This window comes from Pleurodeles waltl, chromosome 2_2, assembly GCF_031143425.1.
Source record: "Pleurodeles waltl isolate 20211129_DDA chromosome 2_2, aPleWal1.hap1.20221129, whole genome shotgun sequence".
Classification (NCBI taxonomy): domain Eukaryota; kingdom Metazoa; phylum Chordata; class Amphibia; order Caudata; family Salamandridae; genus Pleurodeles; species Pleurodeles waltl.
Window position 1 is genome coordinate 177,229,400 of NC_090439.1, and position 12,996 is coordinate 177,242,395.

A 12,996-nucleotide genomic window follows, 5' to 3' on the forward strand; every position below is an offset into this window, starting at 1 on the left:
TTGGGGGCTTCCTGCCTTCATCCTGCACTGGAATCCACTAAGAAATCCCCTGAGGGTCGACGGACTCTTCCCCCTGCTTCAGCAGGCACCAAACTTCAGCATCACCGGTACTCTGGGACCCCTCTCATCCTGACGAGCGTGGCCCCTGGCACACAGGTGGTGGAGCCAAGTGACCTAGACTGTCCATTGGTGCAACTGTCCAAATTTGGAGGAGGTAAGTCCTTGCCTCCCCCCCCAGACAGTAATTCTGTGAACCGCGTGAACTGCAGCTACCAGGGCTTCTGTGCACATTTCCACGAAATCCTTCATGTGCAGCCAAGCCTAGGTCCCCAGCACTCTGTCCTGCGATGCTCAGCTCCCTGAGTTGATATCCGGCTTCGTGGGACCCTCTTTTGCAGTGTTGAGACGACCGCTGTGTTCAGACTTCTTGAACCGGTGTTCAAGGACTTCTGCAGGTGCTACCTTCTTGTGCGTGGGCTTTCTACGTTGCTGAGGGCCCCCTCTGTCTCCTCTCCCAAGTGGCGACATCCTGGTCCTTCCTGGGCCCGGGCAGCACCCTTTTTCTTCAACCGTGACTCTTGCAGATAGCAAGGCTTGTTTGCGGTCTTTTGCCAAAGAAACAACTCTGCATCCTCCAGCACTCCGTTGGACATCTTCTGCATGAAGGAAAAGTTCCTACCACCTTTCGTTGTTGCAGAATCTTCAGCTTCTTCCATCCAGAGGCAGCCATTTTGCACCTTCATCCGGGGTTTAGTGGGCTCCTGCCCCCCCCCTGGACACTTTCACGACTCTTGGACTTGGTCTCCTTCCTTTGCAGGTCCTCAGGTCCAGGAATCCGCCTTCAGTGCTTTGCAGTCTGTTGTAGTGTTTGCAAAATCCTCTATCACGACTTTAGTGTGTTTCTGGGGAAATAGTAGTACTTTACTCCTACTTTCCAGGGTTTTGAGGTGGGTTATCTTGGACACCCTTAGTCTTTTCTTACACTCCCAGCGACCCTCTACACACTACTCTAGCATAGGGGTCCAATTTTGGTTCGCATTCCACTTTCTCAGTATATGGTTTGTGTTGCCCAAGCCCTATTGCATCCTATTGTATTCTACAGTGTTTGCACTACTTTCTGACTGTTTTACTTACCTGATTTTTGGTTTGTGTATTTTACTAACCTCCTGAGGGAGTATATCCCCAGATATTTTTGGCACATTGTCACTAAAATAAAGTACCTTTATTTTTAGTAGCTCTGAGTATTGTCTTTCTTATGATATAGTACCTATATGATATAAGTGGTATAGTAGGAGCTTTGCATGTCACCTAGTTCAGCCTAAGCTGCTCTGCTATAGCTACCTCTATCAGCCTAAATTCAAAGTTAATTACAAGTTCTTAAATGTTCCCTACATTATTTGACTATTTTGCTTACAAAGTCATTTTAAAAGCAACTTGTTGCCAATAAGGCAGTAAAGTATTAACAAAAAACACAAATAACCAAACCTGTCTATTTTCTGTTCAAATAGGCTACTTGTACAAAGGAAGACCATATGAACAGACCGTTAAATGTATCTTAACCACTTTTGAGCCATTGAAGAGATGTTCACATCCTAAGTACTACCTCCATAATGCTTCCACATGAGGATCCTCCTTCAAAAAGAAAGTCAGGGAACTATGCAGAATCACTTCCATATCAACTCGCTCGACCCAGAACAAAGATGTCAAAGTGCCGCATGATGTCACTGGCTACCAGATGGCAGCAACAGTTAGAGGAGCAGCAGCCGCATGCATGGGGGCATTTCACCCCTCTTCGGGGAGGAGAGCTGCTGAAGAGACATAATTGGCAAAGAGAGCACCAGGGATCATCGGGGGGGTGTAGGTTGGCCACAGAGATGCATAGGCACCCTTCCCTCAGTTAGTGCGATATACACAAGGGACACCACCCTGAGCTCCTCTGGGTTTTTAATCAAAAATGTCTGGTTTGGCTCAGCTGTTGTCATCTTCAACTACCCACATCACTAAAAGGAGTCTTTACCTTCCAGAAAACATGATGTGCCCACGTTGAGATTTTGGGCCTTTTGTGTCACAAGAACTAGACCTAATCACACAAAAGGCGTCCTATTTTTCTCAGGAGAAGTGTGGGTATGCTGGAGAGTGTGAATTGTTTTTGGATCCCTGTAGCTTTTTGAACTTTCTCTCACAGAAATGTAAGGCAAATGTATGTTTAGAGCCAAAGTTTGACGTTTGCAAAGCACAATGGGTAATAAACATTAGTCTGATCCACGCAGGTGACACTACCCTGGACTTCCTTGGGTGTCTAGTTTACAAAAATGTTGAGATTTAGTAGGTTTCCCTAGGTTGTGGCTGAGTCTGCGCCTCAAATTCACAGCCACCCACATCACCAAAAGTAGCATTGCTTTTCTTTCAAAAAACGTGAAGCTTCCACGTTAAATTTTGGGGCTTTGTGTCATGGGTGCCAGGCTCAGCCATACAAGCAGAGTACTGCTTTTAATAGGAAACCAAGTGGTAGAACATATGAATTTTTTTACTTCTAAATGTAAGCCAGTGTGCAATAAGGAGCACGTTTTGGAAAATGCACTCTGAATCACATAACAGTATGGGTATCCCCAAATTCTTAGTTCTACAGTCCCAAACTTTGTAACTTGAGGACATTTTTAAAAAATCAATAGGTGTCCTTCATCACTATTCTTCAATGATTATATTTAACCAAAATGAATTGCGGTGTGTTGGTCCACAATGAACAATCATTATAAGCCGCAGCTCGGTTGCTGGGCCTGGGTATTGCGTGTTTTTGGATAACCAACAAACAAGATATATCCCTGCAACCAGTAGGGCCTGGCAGGCGTAACAGAATATTGCTTTTTCTTAATCTGCCATCATGGCAAGTAAAGTATAGATGAAAATATTGTCAGCTTTATATATATATTTTTTTTTTTACATTGCTTTTAATTTCACTAACAAGCTTGTTTGGGAAAACCCTGAGTGATCTACACAAAATGACACCTTGCTGTATTCGGAATTTGGTCTCCTTTTCATAAACATATAGCTCTGTAGGACACCTATGGGGTTCACACCCATTTCTAACAAACTGAAAGAGTTCTGGAACCTCAAAAATTAGGAAAATGCAAAACAAAAAAATAAAGTAAAAAATAGGGAAAGAATGTGTTTTTGCAACTCTGCTCGATTGAGAAAGCTGTTAAAAGGGTGATTTTGTCACATAAAACCTTTTTTATATTCCATTTCAGAAACAGCACTGTGCTTTCTTGCATGCGCTGTTTTCCCAATTGAAAAAAAAAAGCATAACATTTTGCTGTACTTTAGTTATTTTCTCAGGTTCTCGCAGGAAATCCATAAACATTGTATACCTTTAGAATCCATAAGATATGCGGGGGAGGCGTCCGGTGGGGGAGGGGGTCAGACGCAAATTTGGGCTGGATACCTTTTGTGAAAAACTAGTTAGGCAAGAAGTACACCCTAATATAAGAAAAGGGCTCAGCACTGGGCGTGAAAAAACCTTGGCAGCAAAGGGGTTATCATGTCCCACTAGAAGTATAGTCTAGAAGTGTGGTCAACAAAATAAACCCACAAACAGATGTACACCTTGTTTTATGGTAATAAGAACACACTCAGAACAAGAAGATCCTATCTGCGCATCCCTGTAAGGAAGATCTGTAGATTCACAATCCTAATAACCCTTAATTTTTACTAACATTCGTATTTTAATGTATGTATCTCAGAGAACACGACAGCTCCTGCATTAAACATACCATGGACTTATAAAATGCAGATCAATAGTGGGCTGCAGAAATAGGTTACAAATTATTCAGACAATTACAGAGAATGCAGAAGGGACTCGAATGGGGAAAGAATGGAAGGCATGAAGTAATGAATATACCAAGACATCCCAAATATAAAAGTGCACTAAATACACTAATTTTGACACAGTCTTAATATGAATGCCCTTAACAGGTTTCCTAAGATAATAAAGTTTTTATCCAGTTCTCCAACAAGACGGTGGAGCCCAACACATGCACTGTTACAAAATGAAAGCACGATGTATAGTTTTGAACTTCCTATGGCCTCTTTAGAGTAGTATTCTCTTGTTTTACTCCCTAAAAATGATGTCAACATTCCAGCAATAAATAGAAAGGACCCTTAACGCTTGCCAAGAAACCAGTTCCCTATTTCTTGGCAAGATTCAGAGAAAAGCCAGTGCATGAAGATTACAGATTAATGTTTAACCCAATCTACAACTCATTAAAACACGACCTTCCCGAGTGCTGGGCAGCCGGAGCATTCAAAACGAAATGTGAAGGATGCAAATACTCTTATCACTCATACATGTATAGAAATGGAGTGCGATATTAAGACTCCACATCAAGTGATTGCTCACTGCTAACTACCCAGTTGAGTTCAGAACAGAGTTTATGTTACGTTCATTTTCTAGAATCCAAACACATTTTCCAGAAAATGCAACATTCATAACTTTAGACAAGCAAAGCCTTGGATGTGCCCGATTTGGGGCAAAATTAGGTAACTGGCTAAAATATTTACGAGTCCAACTTTCGAGCAATTTCATATTGACACTTTATGCACCATCGACACACAAAAAATACAGCGCACTTACCCTACAATACACTTCCCTACCAGGATCGATGACAGAAACCTTTATATTTCATGCACAAACACATTGGATGTTGCAGCACACACCTAAACCGAGGCCAAGGCAAGTGGTGTTCCATCTGTGGTGATGTGGGGCTGCGCCTGCTGAATCACAGCTTTGGGCACCACTTATGCTTAAACGTCACAAAGCGTTTGCAGAATACACAATAAAAGTTGGACTCAATTGCAGGCCATGCACAATAACAGTGTTGGCGTCTGGGTTCCATAATGTGTGTAAAGATGAGGATGGTAGTGGCTGGAATAGCATTTATCCAGTGCTTAAACTGAGGCAGTGGTTTTACTAATACCTGCCATCCAAGCCATTCTTATAGTGTTGAGTGGTCTGGAATAGTCTGCATTGACGCACTTACAGTGGTGTGATAGTCGGTAGTCTGCATGTAAGTTAAGTTGTTCTAACTAGGGGTGTGGGTGGATCCATTTCCAAATTCTTTTTTTAAATGACCTTTTACTTCTTGAGTGTTTGGAGGGTCTCGAGGGAGTTGGACAGAATCCCAGAAATAGCAAGCATTTGCAATGCAGTGGGTCTCGCAAATTGCTCCAGTTGGAGCTATTGGCATTGTAAATTCCTAACTGGACTTATCTTGCCACATAAATTTAAAATGAAAAGTAAAACATTAGTTGACATAAGCAAGTGGATTCAAAGCGCCATGGCCACAGAGCAAACGGGAGAGATGTGAGGAGTCTCACATAAGTGTGATGCAGTTTTCTGTCTCACTTTCCAATATATATATATATATATATATATATATATATATATATATATATATATATATATATCTCTCAATATCATACACACACCCCAAATGTTCATGTCGACATCGGATAGGGTGTGGAAATGTAAAGGGCTGCATACATATTTTGAAAGGTCATACCAGAAAATTATCAACGTTCTTTTCAAAGAATGAGTATAAAAGAGGTTGAAAGGGAGGGCTAGACACAGGGTCATGGTCTCTGCACACCATTTTTTACTATTTTCATATTGCACAACAAATTGGCTGTTGTTGCGAAAACCTGCTTACCCTTCAGTGCCCTTCACGTCGCAGCTCTGCGGTGGCTGTGGGGAGAGGGGACTGCAAGTTCCACCCACGCAGCCTCTGGAGAAGGAACTCTCCAGGCAGTGCAGAAGAACTAAATAAATGAAAACATCTTCCCCAGCTTCCTTAATCTCCGGCAGCCCCGTCTAAATATTGATGTAAGCTTCGGCTGCAACTGTGACACACAAGAAAGGCACATTTAGGAAATGGACGAGGGTGCAACCAACTAGCCAAATGAGAGGCACAGTGGTTGTGGTTCGTAACAAACATCCGACGGAACGCAATACAGTTTTCCAAGCATGTGGAACCTAGGCCAGAGAATAAGTAGTTGGAGGGGGTTTAGTCTCATATAGACTGTAGTCGAAAGTAAAGTCGTGCATTTCAAACGGTGACGAGGCCAAGTCCATATTAATACGCAGGTCAAACTAACTGTCTATTGGAAAGCGCTACCTGTGTTGATACTCTCGAGACTCCTGGTAATGAAAATGTTAATTCTGAGCTATAACCTAGAAATAAAATGGAATTAAACACAAATAGAAGAAGAGCACGCAGACCTTTTTTTTTGCAGGTTGACCAGAAGACCCGGATACTTTGGGACAGTAGGGGTTTTGCTTTACAGGTCTTTGTATTTTAGTACATTCTAGGAAATTAATTACACTCTGCTGTTTTCTGAAGCTATGCTGGTAACCAGCCCCATGCTTGCTTAGAACGTGTGTATGTCGCAAGTTCTTATTCCGCATGATGTACCCATGGTTACATGGCAGCACAGCTTTCAATTGGTGGAGCTCTAATTCTGCTCCATTCCTACCGTGGCCCAACAACTTTTATGTTGCCTATTTTTGAGATGATGCCGCATTTATTATTTTCCAGATTACAGCAGTTAGGCAATAAGAACGTGTCAAGTTGCCATCCCCGGCATTTTTAAGTCAGTTTAAGAAGAAACACCTGGGCACCAGCTTCAGCAGGTACATAGGGATACATATCTCATTTGCAAATTATCGTTTCCATTCAAATGTATCTACAACAGGCGACTGTGAATATGAGCCCAGCACTTGTATTTATTATCGTAACTCTAGCACACAACTCCTTCTAAATAAATATCACTGCATCTCTCCATTTTTGTATGCACTGAGCTCTGTGTGACTTGAAATGAAGCACGTCCCTGCAATATAAAATACCAAAACAAATAACAATATTAGGGAAATATCTCAAGCTACTAATACCCCCTTGTTCTACATCTGAACTTAGTTTTCACGTGGACACATTACTGATAAATTAAATGGCAAAGTTTGAAATGGCAACGTTTTCGCTCAGAATGGTCTTCCCTGCGACAGTCTGAAACTAGAGTTGGAATTCATTAACATGGGTTACTGCCTTATTGTTTTCCTTGATAAACAGTGCAATTTTAATGAAGCTCATCCAATAACAGTTACCAACATTCCACCATCTATTTTCTTCGCCAGGATCAAGTGCATACTACAAAAGTGAAAACTAAGGCCCATTCTTAAAGCAAATGTTTCATCGACCGCCTGTGGCATAGAAGTGCCAATGATATGGCATGCAGTGAGGTGGCAATGTCCAACTGCAGTGACAGGACAAAAAAACTGACAGGAGAGAGAGAGAGAGAGAAGCCACAACTGGAACAAGGAAATGTGAAGAGGAACCAACAGAAGAGATGGCAATGACAAAAGAGGGGAAGTGTGGTAACTGTAGAGAGAGAGTAGTACGGGGATTGGAAATAGAGAGATTCGGCTCTGGTGATAGGAAAACGAGTTGGGCAGTGACAGAACAAAGAAGGGCAGTAACAGAGAGATGGAGCAACAATAGGATGAGGTGGCTGTGATAAGTGTTTGCTAGCAAGCGAGGAAACGGAAGAAGACAAAAATATAGTGACAATAAGGGGGCAGCGAGAAGACGCAGATATAGCAAGAAGCAGTCACAAGAGGGAGAAAAAGACAAGGGTAACGACTGGAGAGAGCTAAAGAATGGGAAATGACAGAAGGGATCGGGGGGGGGGGGGCAGTAACAAAAGAGAAAAAGGCAGAGCATGGAAGAGCCTTACCATGCCTGGTGTTTTGCTAGGAAATGGCAGGCAAGTAGCACAGGGCGAGACTATAGTGACATAGGGCATGGTTTACAATCCCTCTAACCTGTAAACCGAAATAGCTAATAGAGGCTGTTTTCTTTTCTAATGCTAGAAACTGGATTAAGCTCATGAAGGCTGCATGTTCCTCTTGCAGAGCAATGTGAAGAAAGCAAGGAGAAGCCACAATTAGATAAACTAATGACAGTAAATAAGTTTAAAGTTTCAATTTCTCTACCATGTGTGCTTAACACATGCTAACTAGAGCTTGTAAATCCAGAAAGACAGAGGACTATTAATGTAGGGACAGACACACGGTGCAGCGGGACTACCCACTGGATGGCTGATACAGAATGTGCTATCATGGAATACATGAGTGCAGAAGGGGCATTCGCGAGTTTAGGGTACAATAGGAACCACAGGGTTTTGAGTTGAAAGGAAGCGACATTGAGAAAGGAAGATATAAAAAGCGAGCCACATGGAAAGAAAGCAGACGAATAAAGTGGGGAGAATAATAGCATGACAGAAAGGCTGACAGGAAATAGAAAGGTCTATACAAAATGTAAGTATAAACGTGGTGAAAATTAAGGAAAAGAAAATGTAAGTATAATATGGCGGCAATAGTATTCAAAGAGCTTGGAGGGGGATACGCTGAGGAATAAATGAAAATAATACATGAGAGAAGAAATTATAGAAGGAAGCGGAGAAGAAAAAATAAAAAAGAGAAGATATGGGAGAGAAAGGTCATAGTAAGTAGACTTGTCGCTCATGGTCTGCCCCCGCTAGCTATGGTGTTCGGGTCATCAACAGAATTTATTATCACTGTAGTCAAGTGTCATCTGGTCGAACCCTGTAGGGTCCGGAATGTGACACTTACCTTCCGTCTCCCGAAAGACGGTCTCCTCAATCCGATCGCCTCCGCCTGGCATTCGACTCTAAAGTAGTTACAAAAATATGGGAAAAGCAGAGCCAATCGGAAATCTAGATTTGGCTGACAGACATTCTAAGGGGTGGTACTAGGAGAGGCTGGGTGGCTGCACCGCCCCATAAATTCTGCAATTGGTTAGTAACTGAGAGATCCCGCCCCGGAAGTGATCGCTCCGCCTTCCCGGAAGGGATCGCGCAATCGCTCCGGAAGGGACCGTCCCAGTAGTACGCACGTCTCTCTACCTGAATACAAACTAGTTTGTGGGCTGTGCTTGATAGTACATGTTATTAAGGGGGTATTGCGCATCAGTGACAGCAGGTGTCGAACAGCACCACATTAAACTCCTTACGGGAAACCTGTGACCTGTAACAAATCGGTCTAGTGTAGAGGGACAATCAGCTTCTAGTCTATGACTTAAAGCAGTGGATCCTTGGGCGCTCGTTTAAGTTTGCCCCTGTGTCTCCTAGTTCCGTCCTGCGCGGTAATAAGATCCACAGTGTCACGTTGAAGGGATCCACGAGACGACGTCGCTGTGTCTGTTAGGCGACTTATGCTGCGGATTTAGTTGTAGTATGTGGTGTAATTTATCTCATTGTCACCCCTATGTGCGGTACGGTGCGTGTACCACGCTCAGTGATTTAAACTTATTTTAGACTAAGAGACTTAGACTTTAGACTAAAGGTGTGATGATAGAGGTCGAAAAGGTTACGGCTTTTAATGATGCATTGTAATTTTAAGCTTTGTAGTAGTTCCAATCATTTTTATGTATTGTGTTTTTGCATAGGTTTTAAATAATCATGCACATAAAGATTCACTCAGGTCACGGTGAAATGTCTCCATTCATTTCAGAATGCATGTTTTGTAAAGGTGTCCAGTTAGTACCCTGCCAAGGACCATAAACCTGTACCACCACATTCTAATTTGTAACCTTACCAGACTCATTGGTATTGCCCCATACAGTTTTCGGTATATGAGATGCTCCAGCCTCCTGCTAAGCCAAGACAATGTTATAAATGGGGTGGACCGCTACTACTTTGAGGCAAAAGAACATCCATCCAGTTCTACTAGCCCTCTGCTCTGTATACATGATCGCTGACCAATACATCATGCTTACCTTGTGTCATGGTCACAGAAGGTCCTTTACTTGTTAAGCTTAGGCTTTTTTTGGAGGGGACAGCCTCTGTCTAGAGGACAGTGCTGTCAAGATGTTCCCTGAAAGTTGTGATCCGTAAAATCTCACATTCCCTATATTTAGGTTTTGCTGGCAGATGTCGAAAGACCGATTGTGGACTAACTATACACAGGGCCACAGAATTATGCGACAGACAGGGTCAACTTAATGCAGCATGACTGACTAAATTATGCAGCAAGAAAATGCAAATTATGTGGCACCTTTTGAGACTGCAGTATTTAGTTTTATGTAACACATTAACATTGTCTGGGAGAAGGTTCACCTCTTAAGTACAGTTTAATACACACATAGAGCAATAGGCAATTGAAAGTTGACCAGTCAACTTTTGCGAGGGACCTTCCAGCATGCCGTAACACGTTTGAGTGTTTTAGTAACTTTTGATCATTTGAGCTAGAAACAAAACTTTTTCAAGGTAAAATAATTAAGCAGCACATGATGTATTATGTAACAAATGCACCAAATCCATTCTTTGGCAGAAGATACTCCGGATGCAGAATCACACAATTTTAATGATTACGAGTATACCTATACTTTCACTGGGCTTTGAGTCAAAGCATTGTTTATCATTGGTTGGCTTTCTTGTCAGTTAATTGCTTGCTTTTATTGAAGAGCTTTCCTTCCTGTTGTGTTTGAGCCTCCCCTGGAGATTGCTGATTACCATCCTTTTTGATTGGATGACTTCCATCCTCACACTGCTTACATTCAGAATACTATTTTTTGTCATGTGCTTTTGCTTGTGTGTTTTTAATCTGTAACCTCTGTGTGGTTACCATCTTCACACACTCACACTCATTTTTGCTCACCCCAAGCTTATCAGTGGCTTCCATCAACCCTTAGTTCAGCTTTATTTATTTGTTTTTATTAATCTTCTCCATGACCACTGACACAGCTCATCTGTAGTGTTTACTTTTAACCCCCCGCAGCCTCCCATGCCCTTCAATAAAAAAAAAAATATTAGTATTTTTTTTTTAAATTTTAAAGAGAGCCCGGCAGTGGCAATTGGCTAGTCAGCTACTCCTTTCTCGAAACGAGTTCCATGCATGTTTTATTTATGTTTTAATTTACCACTCCAAGATGGGCATCTGGTTTCTTGGAATGATAATTGTGTTTAAAAAATTGTAACTGCTTAATGACATGTATCTGCATGCTTAATGAAACATGCATGGATATACAACATCGCTCGAAAGCTGATGATGGCAGTGGTCAAAGATGGAGGGATCTGAGGGGTGCAAAGTGTCCATACTTTTCTAATTTTCAAAAAACAGTTCTGCTACTTTTTGTGAAAGAAAAAAAAACAACCGTCCTGGGATGGTTCATTCCGACACTTGAAATGCTTCACATGAGATGTAAGACATGGAGTCTTCTGTGCTGTGAAATTGAGGGAGGGGAAGTCAGCCAAAAAAGCTTTCTTTCCAGGGCACTTGCTTGCCTAAAATAAATGTAAATGTGCACAACTGGTTAATCTGCAAAAGTAAAGGGTACTTGGAAGCCAGTATTGACTTTCATTGATGGAATCACTTGAAGCTTCCTTATGACACACATATTCTGTTTTTTAGTGGTATTGCAAGGGAGTTACCAGCTGAGCTGTGGAGTGTGTGCTTTTAATGGACAGTTATTAAAAAAACACTATGTAAAGTCTGTATATCACTAAAAGCTATACTTTTAAAACACCTTTTTATCTTAAAAACGTTTGTGCATTTTGTAGCAGCTTACCTGATATTTTATCTAATGGGAGTTTAAAATAATGACTTAAACATGTTCACAATGCTTAAATGACTTAAACGTTCACAGTGCTTTCTGTCTCTGACTGGGACTTCGTAGCACTAAACATGTCACTATTCTCCACTGCAACAACCAGGATGTCACCTCTATTAGTTAATCTACTGCAGTGGTCTGTGTGTTGCACGCACAGACTTCTGCAGTAGATTAACTAGTAGAGGTGACATAATGTACAATAGTGCGTTTCCTAACTGATTAACTTTATTTTTCATTTAAACTGTGTCTTAATATATATATAGCTACCCGAAGGTGTGTAATGCTATCTATATTTTACCCCCCAGCTCTATCTTGACCACTGACTCTATTTTGTGCTTAGTTTAGCTTTAAACACGGTCATATTGGTGGTGTCGGTATTTTTCGGCGCACAACTTATGCAACATCTTTTTCGCTCCTCTCGCTCTCTTTTTCACCAAGACAGGGAGGAGTGAGGGAGAGATAAGGATGCACAAGAGAATGTTTATGGTACAGCAAGGAACAGTTCAGTCTTGGGAGCACACCTTGGTAGGAAGCCAATCTCTAAACGTGCTCTTTCAACACGGATCTGGTACAGCCAGCGTTTGAACAACAACTTCCTGTATGGGAGGGGGGAGTTTTTAGAATTCTCCTCCCCAACTTAAGGTATTTAAGAGGGAAGCTTGATGACTGGGGTTAGACAGAACTCTTTCCGGGAGGGGGATGCCTTTGCCTGGATTCCCATTGTGCGTTGTTCTCTCTTTTTGTGGTCGTTTGGGTTCACGGCTTGCAGCTGGCAAACAGATGATGTCTATGTCACGTCCCATGGTGATGCACTTTTAATTCTTATTTTTATCTTTGCATTGTGTATGAATATATAATCACTATATATAGATATATTATCCATGGTTAAAGTAGTGTATTTTCTTTGTTTGTTTTTATTATCATTATTATTATTCTCATGTGATTATTTCCAGAAGTGTACTTGTGTTGCTGCATTGGACTTAAACGCTTTCCCTGTACGAACCTTGAGAAGTGTCTTAATAAATTTATTACTCAGACTAAGAGTGCTGCATTGTTGGCATTCCTTTCATTTTGTCTTTTCTCAGTCTGAAGTACAGAAAAACACTTTGGCATAGTCGGAAAGGAGGGAAAGGTTGAAAAGGATAAGATTTAAAATTGAAATAATTTTGGCAAGAAGTCAAAAGCAGCATTGCAAACCATTTCTAAAAGTGCATGTGAGATTCTAGGGTGGATCAATGCACCTTATAATGTTTTGGTGAACAAGTGCTCTTGGTTTTCGGGGCTTTCTGAGTCCTGGGAAGAATGCCTTTGGGATGCA

At 41.7% G+C, this 12,996-nt stretch overlaps 1 protein-coding gene across 4 annotated transcripts in view; it reads right to left on the reverse strand.

Annotated features, from left to right (window-relative positions):
• Positions 1 to 8,779, reverse strand: part of PTPN3 (protein tyrosine phosphatase non-receptor type 3) — a 1,694,656-nt gene extending 1,685,877 nt beyond the window's left edge. Inside the window, exon 1 of one of the 4 annotated variants that reach the window (XM_069219598.1) lies at positions 8,681 to 8,779. Coding sequence is in view for 2 of the 4 variants with exons in the window: in XM_069219596.1 (XP_069075697.1) it covers positions 8,681 to 8,732 (52 nt within the window). In the remaining 2 variants the exon portion in view is untranslated. The remainder of the gene's footprint in view (positions 1 to 8,680) is intronic. The other 3 variants (XM_069219596.1, XM_069219595.1, XM_069219597.1) reach the window with 3 other exon arrangements.
• Between the last annotated feature and the right edge of the window lie 4,217 nt (positions 8,780 to 12,996).